Below are 16,057 nucleotides of genomic sequence, written 5' to 3' on the forward strand. Positions count from 1 at the left end.
AGAGACAACCCCAGTGCCTTTGTGAGTCTGAAATTTCTTTGATAAATGTGGGTATGCCCACTGATGTCTTTTAAAAGAGGAAAAAGATAAATCCTGATTGCTTTTCAGAAATTAGGGCCACATAGAAGTGATTGGCAAATGGAGACCCAATAGGCTGGACTCTGGTCAGAGGAAGTATGTCTATATACACAAATAAGACTGCTTTTACTTTTGAGCTTTTCCCTTGTGTCTTCTTCCTTGAGAACAACTAGAGGTAGAAAAAGTATTTCTTTCTCCATCATTTACCAATTACCCCAGGAATAATCAATGGTGACTTAAGAAAGAATTTTCCCAGGTTAAGAGATGACAGAAAGTGGGGAAGGCATGGAGTTCTTGCAGGACCAGACATGCTTGTATACTGTCCAGAAAGGTGGAATTCATGAACAATGTTCCCATATACCAAACATGTGGCCTGTAGGTGGGGAATTTTCATTTCCCAGGCTACCTTATCTAGGAATCTAATGTCCTATCCAGAGAAGGGAGATTTCCAGATTGACTTCAGCCTAGGAGGTGACCTCATAAGTAGCACCAAAGTTCAAGAGATCAAAGACCTGGCTTTCTAGAGAGAAGTAAAGTCCCTGAGCAGTATTCCTTGGAGAAAGAAAAAGGATTGTCCATGTGTCCTTTGGAGCAAGAGGATCAATAAGGGTTAAAGCCATATTGGAGAGGAGGAGGGATCAGTCAATCAACAAGCATATATTAACTGCCTATTATGTGGATTATGTGGTTTGCCCTTTGTTCTCAAAGAGGACCATGATATCAGGAAGATGAGGCTATGACTTGGGAGTGAATTGGACTTAAGTGAGGAAAGGCAGTGCAAAGTTACCAGCCTTACTTTCTCCTCCAGAGCCATCTGGGTCTGGTGGCCAGATATAGGTCAGAACACCTGGAGGTGGCCCACCCAGCACTGGAGACACAAAGACAGAAATGAAAGTGTCTGTGCCCTCAATGGGCTTACAATCTAGTAAGAAATCTCTATAGTAAATGGAGACCTTTCCAGTTCCTTCTTAAACTGAGTTGTTTAGAGAGTGAAGGTCTAGTGGAAAAGAGATTTGCTAAGAGCTCCAATGTGTGTTTCCCTTCTGGAGGAACCAAAGCCTTAAGAGTAGCATTGTAATGCTAAATTTTTCCAAGAATCTCTCCAGAGCAATAATGAGGAGACCCTCTGGAATGTTAGGGTGTTGGTTATTCAGCTACCCTAAAGTATGAAATTACCTTCTGGGGGATCTGAACCACTGGGTAGCTGTATGAGTCAGGGAAGGATTTGTAGCACTCCATAGGAAAGTGGGACTTAGCAGAATGTCAAGGGGTTTCCCTATTGGCAGTGCTTTTTTGGCAAGTCCTTTTCTGAGGGGAAACTTATGGGCTATTTGTATGTTTTATGTTTTCTTATTCTATTCATGGGCTCCTGTTAATCCTTTGTGTCTTCTTCATTTTCTCTGGAGTGAAATAAAGGACGTTTTCTATCCATGTACACTTACTTTCTTTAGTACCTATATGGGAGTGCTTTTTCCCATATCTGTGGGAAAAGAGATATAAAAATAATTAGAGATCTTCCTGGAGGATATTCTGGGTGAAGACAAAAAGTAGAAAAGATAAAATTATCTTCTTGGGCAAGCTAAAGGCTAATCTAATGTTTAGGAATCCAGAGTTCTGGCAATGAAAGTTATGATCAATGACATGACCCAGGCCATGGGTTATGTCTGTGATATCACGAGTCTTGATTAGCATCATTATCATCATTTTCTCTTATTCAGTGGATAGAGCACAGGGTCCAGAGTTAGGAAAACATGAGTTCAAATTTGACCTCAAATGCTTACTAGTTGTGTGACCATGAGCAAATCACTTAACCTCTTTTTACTTCGGTTTCCTCAACTGTAAAATAGACACAATATGACCTATTTTGCAGGGTTGTTGAATGGTTCAAATGAGATATTTTTTTTTGTCTTTTTGAAGGGGGGCAGGCAAGGCAATTGGGGTCAAGTGACTTACCCAAGGTCACACAACTAGTAAGTATTAAGTGTCTTAAGAGGCCAGATTTGAACTCAGGTCCTCCTGACTTTAGGGCCAGTGCTCTGTTCACTGTGTCACCTAGCCACCCCAAATAAGATAATTTTTGTAAAGTGTTTAGCATAGTGCCTGGCATATAATAGAAGCTTAATAATTGCTTATTTCTTTTCTTACATCTATACTTTTGATTCCAGAGAAATTGTAGCCATTATCTGTAGCCATAAACTATCACCAGTAAAACAATTTAAAAAAAAAGATGAACTTTTATGTCAAGGAGCATCTTGGACTCACTGAAAATGCTGTTCAGTTTCCTAGATGTAATCTGATTCACACTTTGCTATGCCTGTCCAAGACACATTATAGTGTAGGAGAGTTCAGATGAAGAGCAATGGCACCCAGAGGCGGTTTTAACAAACTTTCTTGCCACTCACAAGGGTAATGGCTGCTAGCAGGGACAGTCTCAGTGTTAGTTGTCCCTGATGGAAGTGAGCAGTGCATGGTGGGGTAGAGGGAAATCATACTCCAGTCTCTGGGACCAATCTAATATATCATTTAAGACAAAGAAATAGTATGATGCCAACGAGAGACTGCTCTATTATCTATAGGACCAGTAAAGAGAAAGTATTTTCTAAATAACAAAAAAAAGTAGATTGTGAGGTCCTTGAGGGCAGTCTATCTTTTGCTTCTTTCTGTATCTCTAATGTTTAGCACAGTGCCTGGGACATTGACTCAACTGCCCATACTGCTCAAAAGAGGTAGTGCCTGGGTCTGCTACTTAAAAATTTGTAAAAGCAGGGGCAGCTAGGTGGTGCAGTGAATGGAACACTGTCCCTGGAGTTAGGAGGATCTGAGTTTGGGTCCGGCCTCAGATGCTTGACACTTAACTGGCTGTATGATCTTGGGCAAGTTAGTTGGCCCCAGTGGCCTTGTCTTCCCCCTCTCCAGAAAAAAATACATAAAACACAAAAAATTTGTAAAAGCAGCCGTAGGAAGAGCTAGAATTCAGAGGGGATATAATGAGCTAGAGTAGAAGGAATAGATGGATTGAATGAAATGCATTTGCAACAACCAAGGACTATTTTCTGCAGCAGGTTATCTGACGGGTGTTGGAGTGAGTCTGTAACTGAGTGTTGTCAAGGAAGAAAAAGGCAAAAAGTAAGTGGTGGCTATAGCCCCTGAGAAAGTATGCTGTGGTAAAGAGAGCACTGAGGCTGACAACAGAAAATCTGCATCCAGTCCTCCCACTTACTACCTCCATGCTTCTCCTCTGTAGGCAAGTCTCTAGGCCTCGGTTTCCTCATTTGTAAAACAAGGAAGCTGAACTAGGTGATGTCTCGGGTACTTCCAGCTCAACACACTATGATCTGATGACTCTTAAAAATATATTTTAAAATACTAGAAGTCCTTGGCTGTTGCATCCATTCCTTCTATCCTCGCGTGTTGTGTGCCCCCTGAATTCCAACTCTTCTTATTGATGCTTGTATAACTTTTAAAATAGTTGGCATAGGCACCAGGGGGCTGTCTGGAGCAATACAGTATTCTAGGCCAGGGCTTGGGAGTAAAGTAAAATGTTCTAGTAGAAAGCACCCAGTTCAGCAGGTCATGAAACTTAGTTCACAGATGTTTGGATGATTTCTAAGGTATGACACAGTCCAAGGAACATCATGTGGTGCTCAAACGAGCTCTGGCTTGCCTGAAATATTGCTTTCTAATCTCCGTTCTGCTCTGCCCAGTAGATTCAGATGAGGTTGTAGATAATAGAGAATATTCCCCAGAATCACTGGAATAGGAAACCTCTCATCTCTACTCTTGGGCACCCACCTCAAATTTGGTAAGTCTCATGCTTTTGTTGAATAGTCTCCTTCAGAAGTCTTATGTGGCTGACTTTTTAGGAACCACTAAAACACTAAAGTAAAGCAACTAGCAGCTAAAGCAACTTGATGGCATATTACAGAGAGTCAGAAGGACCTACATTTAAATCCTGCCGAACATACTTACTGGCTGTAGGATTCTGGGCAAGTCACAGTACTTCCTAGCCTCAGTTACCTCATTTGTAAAGTAAGGATATTAATCACAACTATCTCACAGGACCGTAGGGAGCATCAGGTAAGATAACATACGAAATGCTCTACCAACCTTAAAGTGTCATATCAATGATTATTGTTGTTATAGCTATAGCAAAGCAAAAAAAAAAACAAACAAAAACTATTGAGCACCTTTCCAGTAGCCATTGTAAAGAAGCTACTTTGCCTGATTGACTCCCTTCCTTCACACCTCTTTCTACCCATCAGATTAGGGGAGAGAATAAGGACAGGGAAGGAGGGTTTGGAGTTTGTCAAGGTCAGCCAACAAACAAACAATCAGAGAAGATGGATGGAGAAGAGCCACTGGAAGTGGGCTCTACCTTCTGTTTCCCTATGGCTGGGCTCTTCACAGCAGATGTCTGATTCCATCTCTCTGGTCTTTCACTGTTAGTTTTCTCCCTCTGGATCCCAGCTGTGACCATCTTCAGCCCTTCAGGATCCACCTCAGCTTGTCAGTAACTGTTACCAGCTTAGGCTACAGTAAAAAGGCAAAAGCTTCTGTGAACCCATCTCCCCCAAAAGCCCCCCGTTTCAGAAACCTCTCTGTTTCTGGCCATGTGGAATGTATGGCAAGGAACATTTGGCCAGAAGGAAGAGCACAGAGTCTTGGCCCAGGAAAACTCCCTCCCTGGCTACCGAGAGACTGAACACTTAGTACCCACAGTCCCTGTCAGTGCTGAAGTCTCAGAATGCCACATTTCAACTGGAACCAGACTAGACTGCAGCTGAGAAAGGGGCCCTCTAGGACCAGGTTCCTCCCTTCTGGGGGAACAATGCCTGGCTCTGGGTACACATGGACACACTTTGGTAGGGACATGTGGCTGTTCTACAGGTATCCCATCATGACCAAATAGGAGACAGTGCCAACTCCTGATGCTTCTTCTTTACCTCCTTTTCTCTTCTTGCATGTTGATCTGATCTCGGTGAGTTCCAAACCTTCAGTTTATTTCTTTTTTCTTTACCCAAATCCACTAACTGGGAAGAGGAGTAAAGGAAGGAAGCCAGCCATTCAGGCAAAGCAACTTCTCTGGCTACTTGTAAGCTTCTCGGTAGTTTCTGTTTATTTTTAATTATGTTACAGCTTTTTGAGTTACTTTACTGTATTTTAATAAATCATGTGGTTACTAAAAAAGTCAACCTATGAATGAGGTTGGCCAACAAGAGCCAGAAAATTCTCAAATTCAGACTGGGAGATCAAGAACAGAGATGAAATTTCCTATTCCAGTAATTTTGGTGAATATCCTATTTCTATTTAGATGTCTATGGAACCTGGGCCTTTGCGGGCACCAAGATTAGGGTGAGTTTAGGTGAAGAGTACTCTATGAAACGTGTAGGATGAATGCCTCCTAGTGAGAAAAAAGTGATACTTCAGCCTTTGGGACTGTAACTTTTGGAAACTTTTTTAAAGTACAAGGCAGACTTTCACATGGTAGACCACATCTTTGCACAAATGACTGAAAGGTGTGGAGAAGGCAAGGTCATACTGAAATTATTGTTGGTTGACTCTGTAAAAAAAAACAGAACAAAACAAAAATAGTTATTTTGGTTGAGAAAAACACCATCTTGCAGGTTTTTCTCCAAGAAGTCTCTTTTATGTGTCAAAATTATATAAGGCTCCTTATAAAACTCAACCATTGAGATACATGTATTTGGCGATGTTCTGATTGTCAATCTCAGCTGAGACATACAATAGGGAAATATGTGTTCACCAGGGATGGTTTGCCAATACTGTGGAGGTCTAGAATTACTTCTTTCATATTTATAACAACATAGATGCATTTTAGGTGTAATATACTAAAGACAATTTCTAGTAGTAGAAAGAAAAGGTTTCTTTCATCACATACCAGTCTGGCTACAGTGGAAAGTGTATATTGGAGATGAAAGGAAAGAAGGATGAAGAGGAAGGTGGGTGGACATGTTATGATAAATCTTCCTTGAAAGGTAGAAAAAGGCACCTGAATTTACTGGTGTAGCCAATATGGAGCTACTGATGGTATAGATTGTATACACACACACACACACACACACACATAAACGAACAACAAAAACATAACAACAAACAAACACACACACACACACACACACATAGAGGATAGATTAGACAGGGGATGCCATCAAGGTAGGAAGGACAATGAAGGCTCCAAGAATAGCTTCTTTTCCCCAGATATAGTTAGGCAACATCATATATTTCCCAATGGTACAACCTTCCCCCCCCCCCATTCCAATGTCCAGTGGGTGATAAACAAAAACTACCGAATAAGATATTCCAGTGTTCTTAGCTAGGTGGATGTCATATACAACAATGTACATGTTTTCCTCAGCAGTTCAATTAACTCTCTGTTTCAGATTGTGTACCACGGGGATCCTTATGCTCCACACGATTCTACCAGTTTTCTCATCTATGAAAGAGGAGTGGAAGTTGGATGCTGGGGCTTGTGCATCAATTCAGTGTCTTCCTCATTGTATTCTTGTAAGATAACCCTTCTCTTCCTCTGCCCTTCCCCATCCCTTAACACTGCCAAAGGCAAATACAGCCTGGTATATGTGTTCAGGAGTATTTTTGCCTTCTGCTTTTAAAACTCTGGAGACTGACAGGAGATATTTAAGTCATCTGGGTGAGGAAAAAAAAAACTTCGGTACTGTCTAGAAGATCTTTTCCCCTCATATCTTTAAAAAAATAAGTTGTATTGAGTTCTTTTATTTTAATATTACTTTCATTTCCTGCTATATCCTTCTGTGCTCCCCAATGTAGAAAACCATCCATCCCATGACTAAGGACTGGACCTGAGATTTCATCATTAAAGGGATATAGCGTCCTAGATAAGGCAACTTCTTTTTCCAGTGCAGATAAGCCTCTTCCCTGCAACTTTTAGTTTAATGAGTTATCTAGTGCACTGAGAAGTCAAATGATTTGACCAGGGTCAAACAGCCAGTATATGTTAGTAGTGGGACTTGGACCCAGGTTTCCCTGAGGATAGCATACCTTATATAGCAAAATTTTAAAGTTCATCAAAACAAGCCAATATATAAACTGACTCTGACAGTAAATACAACGTTTCATACCTATAATCTCCCTCTTCCCTGTCCCATCGCTTTGCAAAGAAAAGATGGATCACCTCATATCAAAGTGTTAATTACTGGGTCTCAAAAAATAATGCCATATTCCTCTGGTTAGTGAGGAATTTGTCCCTTTGACCAGGGTTATCACGGTCAGTATTAATCCCCTAAAAGAGATTCTACTTGTTAATAAGATGGAACCATAGGATCCAGACAGCAGCTCTGTTAGGTGTATTCATATTAAACTATAAATTAATAACTCTATGTGAACTTAGATGGAGATCTTTAGTAGATTTTGCTTCTTGGTCCTAGATTGTCCAATATTTTTAATAATGAATTAAATGAAGCCATATTATACATGCAAGCCAAATTTATAGATGATATTGACCTGATACCATAGACACAAGAAAGAGCATAGTGGCTAGTAAAGAACACAGGACTGGGTGTCCGAAGCAAGAGCCCAAGTCTGGGCTTGGCCATGCATTAACTGCATGACCATGGAAAGAAACTTGAGAATCTGCATTTCAAAATTGGAATAAGCTTCATAGGCCATTGAGTCCAAACTGTATCTGAACAAGAATGGCCTCTACAATATATAATAGAAGTGGATATTCAACATTGCTTGCAGATCTAAAGTTCACTTTTGGACCTTTCTCCTTATTAGAAAATTTTTTCCTTACTTTTTTTTCCTTTACTAATCTTCCTCATCCTAATATTCAACTAATCCTTCCCTCTGAGGGTAAACAGAACAAGTCTAATCTCTTTTACAAGGAAGCCTTTATATATTGAAGGCAGCTATCATTCCCCCCTCTTCCCTTCCCCCCTACCACTTTAACCCAAGTCTTTTCTTCTCTAGGCACAACATCCCAGGGTGATCCTTTTATGATGTAAGCTCAAGGTCCTTTCCCAGCCTATCAGTCCTCTTCTGAATGCTTTCATTTGTATTTCATTTTTATTGATTTGCAAGGTTTAGGCTGAAGTTTATTTTTGCTTTTGCTTAACATACTTTTTTTTACATAAATAATGTGAATTCATAAGATTTCCAGGGATGGAAGGGACTGGGGATACACATTTAAAATGCTTGGAAAAATGAACTATAAGCACCCTCATTCATTTGAAGTCCTTTCCTGTTCAGGTATGGGTTGGACTAGATGACCTAAGGTCCCACCAACTCTATAGTTTCCTGATTCTGATTCAATGAGATGTTTGAAGGGCTTTCAAATACCTGAATAGGAATTAGACTTATTCTACCTGACTCCAGAGGTTAGAACTAGGAAAAATAAGTAATAGATTCAGAGAGGCAAGTGTAAGTTTATTATAAGAAGAATCTTCCTAATGATTAGAACTAACCCCAAATGGAATGGGTTGCCTGCCTCATGTGGTAGTAGGTCACAAGTTCTCTCTCACAGAAGGTCATAGGTTCATAGATTTGAAACTAGAGGTCATAGAGTCCAGCCCCCTCATTTTATGGATGAGGAATCTGAGTCCCAGACAGATTAAGTGATTTTCCCATAGCCTAATAAGTATCTGAGCTAAGATTTCAATGTACGTCTTCCAAACTTCAGGTCCGAGGCTTCATTCACTGTGCCCCAACCTGCCTGTCTTAAAGAGGAGGTAGGCTGACCACTTGTCTGCAATGTTGTAGAGGAGTCTCCTATTCTGTCAGAGGCTGGATTAGATGACCTCTCCAATGACCTTCCAATTCTGTGATTTGGACGCCTTGACTATTATTCAAAGACCATGACTGTTTTAGGATCTCTGTTTATATGTGATCCCATTCATTTCAAATTCTTCATTTATGAGAAATAAAGCTTTGCTGGCCTAGTTTAAGTTGCTATATGGAACAATATCAGTTCATATTTTGATAGCTCTTTAAGGTCCACACAATGCTTTTCTTACAATCACCCTGTGAAGTAGGTAGTGAATCCTTATTTCTCCTTATATGGGATGAAATCAGCTCTGAGGGAGAATGTGATTTGTCCAAGGCAAGAAAGAATCAAAGCCGAGATTCAAATGTGAATTGTCTGTCCAGTACTCTTTCTGTTCCACTGAGCTGGAGGATACCATTGTCACATCGCTTTAAAAATAAACTCTAACTCAAGTTGAAGTCATTGCGGTATTCAGCATGGTTACTATATTGACATCTTTTCATGGCTGTTCTAACTGATGGCCTGCTACATAGGTCTTCCTATTCCATTCTCATGAGTCAGAGGTTTTTTTTTAATAGTACTTTATTTTTCCAATTATATGTAAAGACAATTTTTAGCATTCATTTTTTTTAAGCATTTGGGGTTAAATAACTTGCTCAAGGTTACATGGACAGTTATTTCTGGGTGTGGTGCTAAGTATCTGAGCCCAGATTTGATCCCCAGGTCATCCCAACACTGGGGCCGGTGCTCTTACTCACTGAGCCACCTGGCTGCCCCATTTAGCATTCATTTTTGCACGATTTTATATTCCAATTTTTTCCCCACTCCCTCCCTCCCCTTCCCTCTTCCTAGAGAGTTTTTCTTTTTTGAGATTGTTTATATAGATCTTTTGCTTGTCAACCCAGAAAATATAGCTTCGTCTTAGGGAAGGAGCCACTGAGGTACGAAAAGAATGTGTGATTAAAAGAGGATCCTATGGAACATCTATGACCAAGCAAGGGCCAGCATTAAGAATTAATGATTCTTCTGACAAATGCTTAGAAGGTTTGTCCAAGCTGTCATTGCTGCTGTTGTTTTTGACAGAATGTCTTTACATATCCAAAATTCACTTTGCTCTCATTGGTGTTGTCTTTTCCTGGCCTCCTTACCATATAAATGTATTTCCTTGGTCATAAAAGGATCCCAGATCCCAGATGTTTGTTGTCAGGGTACCTTAAATAATAGTGTGCATATATCTAATCTGATAGGAACCATCACCATCACCATCACTATCATCATCATCAACAACAATTGATTCCCTTCATTTTTTTTCTTCTGACTCTGGGGTAACAGTTTTGCTCATGCTATGTGAAATTAATGGAAGAAACACGTTGCCAGGTTGTCATTTCTCAAGCCCTGGCTTCCATCAGAATGATCTGTAGCACTGTGACTCTAATTGAGTGAGAAACTAAGCATCTGGCCTCTTAGAGGAGGGGGAGCTAAGTGGTTAGTTGGATAGATGTAGAAAATTCTATTCCAGAGTAGAATGGGAACTGTTTGCATGTGTGTGTGTGTGTGTGTGCGTGTGTGTGTGTGACAGAGACAGAGATGGAGATGGAAATGGAGAGAAATATAGAGGGGGTGTGAGAGAGACAGAATGATAAAGAGAAACAAAGACAGAAAGTAAGAAAGAAAACAAGGAGAAAAAGGGAGGGGAGAGACAGACAGACAGACAGAGAGAGACAGAGACAGAGAGAGAGAATGAGTGGGGTCTGTGTGGAGCTTCTTAGTGAAAAGAGAAATGAATGAGGAAAGTTAATGTGAAGACCTGGTACTAGCAAAAATAGGTCTCTTCAGGCTGGAAAGACAAAGGCTGTCAAAACTCTGAATATGAGACTTAGGAGACATGCTCTTGAGCTCAAAAGAAATGATTTTGTGACCAATAAAAAAGTAGTATTTTATTAGAGGCAGCAGAGTATAGCAGGTAGAGAAGAGTCCAAAACCATGATTCAGCTTACCTCTGGGACCCAGGTTTGTGATTTAGTGAATTGACTTTCCCCTATAAACTCCGACTTCCATCAATAGAGATAGTAAAAATACCAGCTCTATGTTTCTTAACAGGACTTTTGTGAGGATACTGCTTCGTAAACGTTAAAACCTAGAAATGTGAGCCTTCAGTGGTGGATAGAAAGTTGTCTCTGAATTTCAGTTTCTTTCTAAATAACAATAGTTCATATTTAAAACAGTGATTTAAGATTCATAAGCACAAATATTATCTCATTTGATACATAAAACAACCCTGGGAGGTAGGTGCTATTATTATTCCCATTTTATAAATGAGGAAGCTGAGACTGATGGAAGTTAATTGACCTGCTCAGTCTGTAGCTGAGGAAAGGTCTGAACTCTGGTTTTCCTGATTCTAAAGTCATGGGAGCTGCCTCTGGAAAACAAGATAATTCAGGCCCTCCTCTATTCCAATAATCCTTTTCTCTAGGGGGAAAAACAAATTTTTGTGAATCAAATGATCCAATCTGACTCTTCAAATTCACATTCAAATGCAAATCCAAAAAACATTTAATAAGCACTGACCATTACAGAGTACCATGCCAGATCTAGCAGATATAAACTTTAACTAGGACATGATTCCCACCCTCATGGGGCTTATAGTCTAGTCTGAGGATATGAATTTTTGTTGTTTTGTTATTGTTCAGTTGTTTCAATCATGTCTAACTTTGTAACCCCATTTGGGGTTTCTTGGCAAAGATACTGGAGTGGTTTGCCATTTCCTTCCCTCATTAATTTTACAGATGAGGAGACTGAAGCAAAGTTAAGTGAATTGCCCAGGGTCACAAGTTAATAATTGTCTGAGGCTGGATTTGAACTTAGGTCTTTCTGATTCCAGGCCTAGCATTCTATGTCCTGACCACATAGCTGCCATATAATGCAAAATAACAATGTATAATTTCATAAGAGAATTTGTTGCAAGTTTTTTTTTCTTTCTGTGTTTTTTAATTGGGAGGTCAAAAACGGAGAGGAGCTAGTAGTAATGATAAAGAAAAAGTCATTCAAACATTTAAAAATACACAGAAAAGAAGAAGAGGTTCAGGAGCAGGCATAAATAATCAAGATAGTTTTGAAAGTAACAAAATAATAAGATCTCTAAAATAAAAATTGGAGACAACATTAAAAAAGATGAAAATTAAAAAGAAAAAAGTTAACATGAGGAATTATGTACTTTTAAAAAAACAATTAAAATTTTAGAATTAAAAAAATAAAAACTTAAAAAAAAAACCCATTAAGTACATGAGAGGTCCCAGCAAAATCCTATGTGAGGTCCAAGGGGAACCTCATTGTTCATCTCATTCAAATAGTTGTCAAATCTTCCCTTCACTTTGAGCTGAGAACAGTTCCATGAAAGTTTGGTGACTTGTACCAGGCTATGAAGCTGACATAGTCCTCCATACCTTGTCTGCAAGGTGGGGCTATTGCTGAAAACATTGGTTCAAGCATTTGTTCCACTTCCCCTGGTCCCACTTCCTCCCAGGTCTCAGTGTCCCTGGACATTGCTTTTCAGCAGCTTCAAAAATTGTGTCTGGCCCTTCCTTTGAAAGACAGACCCAGCCTTACAAACCTTTCTCTATAGAAGAAATGGTCAAAAACTGATTTTCAACACTGCCTGCTTTTAAGCCAAGTTAAGGCTCACCTTTGATTTCTGACCAATTATCAGAGAGTCTTTTCCTAAAGTGAATCTGCAAAACAAAAGATGATCTAAAATCATTCCCTATTTGAAGGCCAGGCCATCTGTAATTCTTTCCTTCTTTCTTCTTTCCACAGACTTTCAGAAAGTTCTGTTATCCTATGTGGGCTTGAAAGGCCTTTACATTATGGGGTATCTGCTCTTTGGCCTGGGGACTGGATTTATTGGACTGTTTCCCAATGTCTACTCAACCCTGGTCCTGTGTTCCCTCTTTGGAGTCATGTCCAGCACCCTGTACACCGTGCCCTTCAACCTTATTGCTGAGTACCATCAAGAGGAGGAGGTGAGTCTCTGAGTCTTGGCTCCTGGGAGACAGTTTTGAGAGGCCCTGGGAAAGGAAACTCTTTTATAAACTGTGGAAGGTGGAACTGCTTGAAAAGGCCAAAGGAGTAGCAGAAATCCCACTGGGCTAGTTTCAAGCCATAGCGACTCAGGCTCTCCATTCAGACATGCAGCAATGCTGAGAATTATCATAACATCTTTTTTAAAATATCTAATTATTAATTTAAATAAATTATTTAATAATAAATTATTTTATTATATTATGATATATGACATATAATGATGATAAATAATAATTATTCAAATTATTAAAGCACTTTATTTACATGAGCAGCAGTCCACATTTGTGTAGCACTTTCTAGTTTACAAAATATATTGCATATTAATGCAATCTTGTTTGCACTTCACAACAACCCTGTAAGTCAGATGATACCTATATTCTCCCCACCTGAAAGATGAAGAAACAGATACGCAGAGATCATGAAATCACAGACTCACAAGAGATGTCAGAGATCATCTACTGCAACCTATACCTGAAAAAAAAATTCCCACTACACATTTTCAAAAAGTAGTCAGTCATGCTTTTTTCTAAAGACCTCCAATAAAAACCCCATGACTTCACAACTTGGCTTATTATACTTTTGGACAGCACTAATTGTTAAGAAGTTTTCATTACATTGAACCTTACATTGACCTCTTTGAAACTTCCAGGTATTGCTCTTAATTCAAGGGCCAAACATAATTCCTCTTGCACATGAAAGAATTTCTGATACTTGCAGACAGTTAGCATGTCCCTCTGAGTCTGAGTCTTCCCTCATGCAGGTACTATCCCAGTTCCTTCCATGGCTCCACAAATGTCATGACATCAGTGCCCAAGGACCTAGATGTCCTCTCCTGACTCTCTTTAGCTTACCAACATCTTACCTAAAATGTGGTATCCAGACCTTACTGACTCACTATTCCACTTGTGACTTCATATTGGTAATAGGTTAGAAAAATAGGATACAGTGGGACTCCTTCTTACTCATGGAAGCTATGCTGCTTTTAATGCAAACCAAAATCACATTAGCTGCTAGGGAGGCCAAGGCTGGTGGATCACTTGAACTCAGGAGTATCGACATGCAGAAGACTTGAAGCTTATTGGGTACACTCAGTTTGGCACCAATATGGTGCACTTCTGTTGGGGTGGGGGTGGGACTAGGCTGTCCAAGGAGAGACAAACCAGTCTAGGTTAGAAACAGACAGTGAGAAGCAAAACTTCTTTGACAACAGGAAGTGGCTTGAGGACTGTGAGGGGTGGGTGCACTTCTAACTTGGGTGAGATGGGGAGACTCAATGTCTGCACAGAGGATAGAATGCTAGACCTAAAAATCAGGAAGACCTGAGTTCAAATGTGACCTCAGATACTCACTAGCAATGTAATCCTACACAAGTCACTTAACCCATTTCTTCCTCAGTTTCCTCGACTGTAAAATGGGAACAATAACAGTACCCATCTTGCAGAATTGTTATGAGGATCAAAATTTAATATTTGTAAAGTGCTTAGCACAGTGCCTGGTACATAGTAAGCCCTTAATAAAGGCTTATTCCCTCCCTCTATTACAGAGAAAAACCCAAACCATTAGCTTTGTGGCTGCCATGCCACACGATTGACACATTTTAAGCTTGTAGTGCATTCAAACACACAGTCCTGTTTTTCAGAAGAACCATTTTTTTTCTTCTGAAGGGCCTTTGCCATCTTGTACTTAATAAAGGTGATGCTACATGACTTATTCTGGGTCACACAACTAGTGAAGGATGCAACCAAATCTTGAGTCTAATCTCCTGATATCTTGTCCAGTCCTCTTTCCAGAATTTCATGATACCTGAGTACTTGTAGGCAAAGGCAGACAAACCACCATCACCACCACTGCTGCTGCCACCACCCTCTGCTCCTTTCAATAAAGGTGCATGACATTATCTCTGGAATCTTTGGATAGAGAGAATGGAAAAAGAAGCTTTACTTAGGACCATGTCCAAAGTTTAAAAAATTAAGCAATTGGACACTATTGATTAAGCCTAAAATAAATCTGAGTGATCTAAGTCATAGTGCACAGGGTATATGGGCAGCCATGTTCCCTGGATGAGCCTTCTTGCTGGCCTGCCTGCCTGGCTGAGCCTGGCCACTGATTAACTAGAAAACCTTGTCCTAATGCTTAATTAGACAAGGCTCAGTTGAATAGAACACTGTATCTGCTCTCTCACTACTTACTGCCTCTTCATATAAGATGTTAAGGCATTTGGACCCCTAAAGGCTGCTTTGTCCATGGCTGTAGCAGTTGCTAAGAAAGTAAAGGGTTTAGCTTGGAATTTGTTTCACTAGCACAGGAAGCCCAGTAGGCCATGATCCATTTCCCCAGTACTGTTTTTCCCCTGGATTTCTGCTCTCCTAGGCAGAATGGATGTATACAGCAGGGTATGTTTGCCCTGACCAACCAGAGTTGTGACCATCCACCCCTGCCCCTTCCCTGTTGGCAAAAAAACTGGAACCTGTAAAGGTAAGTTCTTTGCTTCCTAGGGGGTTGTGCTATTGAAAATATGTTATCTCTAGGGATCAAAACAAAGAACATTGGGTCCTTTTAGTTCAAAGGAAACCCCAAACCTACCACTCCACACCATGAGAAACTGCCCATAATAACAACTGAATTAAGAGAACACTTTAAAGTTTGCAACACACTTTTCATGCAATTGCTCATGGGATCCCCGTCACCAGGACCTGTGAGATCAGCTCTACACTTATCATTGCCCCCATTTTACGGATGAGGAAACTGAGGCTAAGTAACTTGCCTAGGGTCAGTGAGGAAGGATTCACTCTCCCCCGGCTGTTAATGTTTCCCCTCTCCCAAATTACTTTATGTATATTTTGTATCCACTCGTCAGTGTCCCCGTTTCTTCCAGTTTAATGCAAACGCCTTGAGGTGAGGGGTTGTTTTTATGTCTGCTCAGGGCCTAGAACAGTGAGTGGCACAGAAAAGTCACTGCATGAATTCTCTTGAATGGAGCAGTGCATAGAGCAACGATCCTGGAGGCTGTAAGAAGTAGAACCAGAGCCAAAAAGAACTTAAAAGCACCTACTCCAATCCCCTCCTTTTATTTTTAGGGAAACTGAGACTGAAAGAGATCATGTGACTTGTGCGATTGTGCGACATCACCTAGATACT

At 40.2% G+C, this 16,057-nt stretch overlaps 1 protein-coding gene across 2 annotated transcripts in view; it reads left to right on the forward strand.

Annotated features, from left to right (window-relative positions):
• LOC138173613 (membrane-associated transporter protein-like) overlaps positions 1–16,057 on the forward strand; it is a 64,006-nt gene that overhangs the window by 40,293 nt on the left and 7,656 nt on the right. The window contains exons 5-7 of one of the 2 annotated variants that reach the window (XR_011171467.1): positions 6,480–6,603; positions 12,653–12,858; positions 15,290–15,394. Coding sequence is in view for 1 of the 2 variants with exons in the window: in XM_069103656.1 (XP_068959757.1) it covers positions 6,480–6,603; positions 12,653–12,858 (330 nt within the window). In the remaining variant the exon portion in view is untranslated. The remainder of the gene's footprint in view (positions 1–6,479; positions 6,604–12,652; positions 12,859–15,289; positions 15,395–16,057) is intronic. The other variant, XM_069103656.1, reaches the window with a different exon arrangement.

The sequence above is a fragment of the Petaurus breviceps genome, unplaced genomic scaffold (assembly GCF_028583685.1).
Source record: "Petaurus breviceps papuanus isolate PSGF00001 unplaced genomic scaffold, PetGlider_PUasm1.0 129, whole genome shotgun sequence".
Taxonomy (NCBI): Eukaryota; Metazoa; Chordata; class Mammalia; order Diprotodontia; family Petauridae; genus Petaurus; species Petaurus breviceps.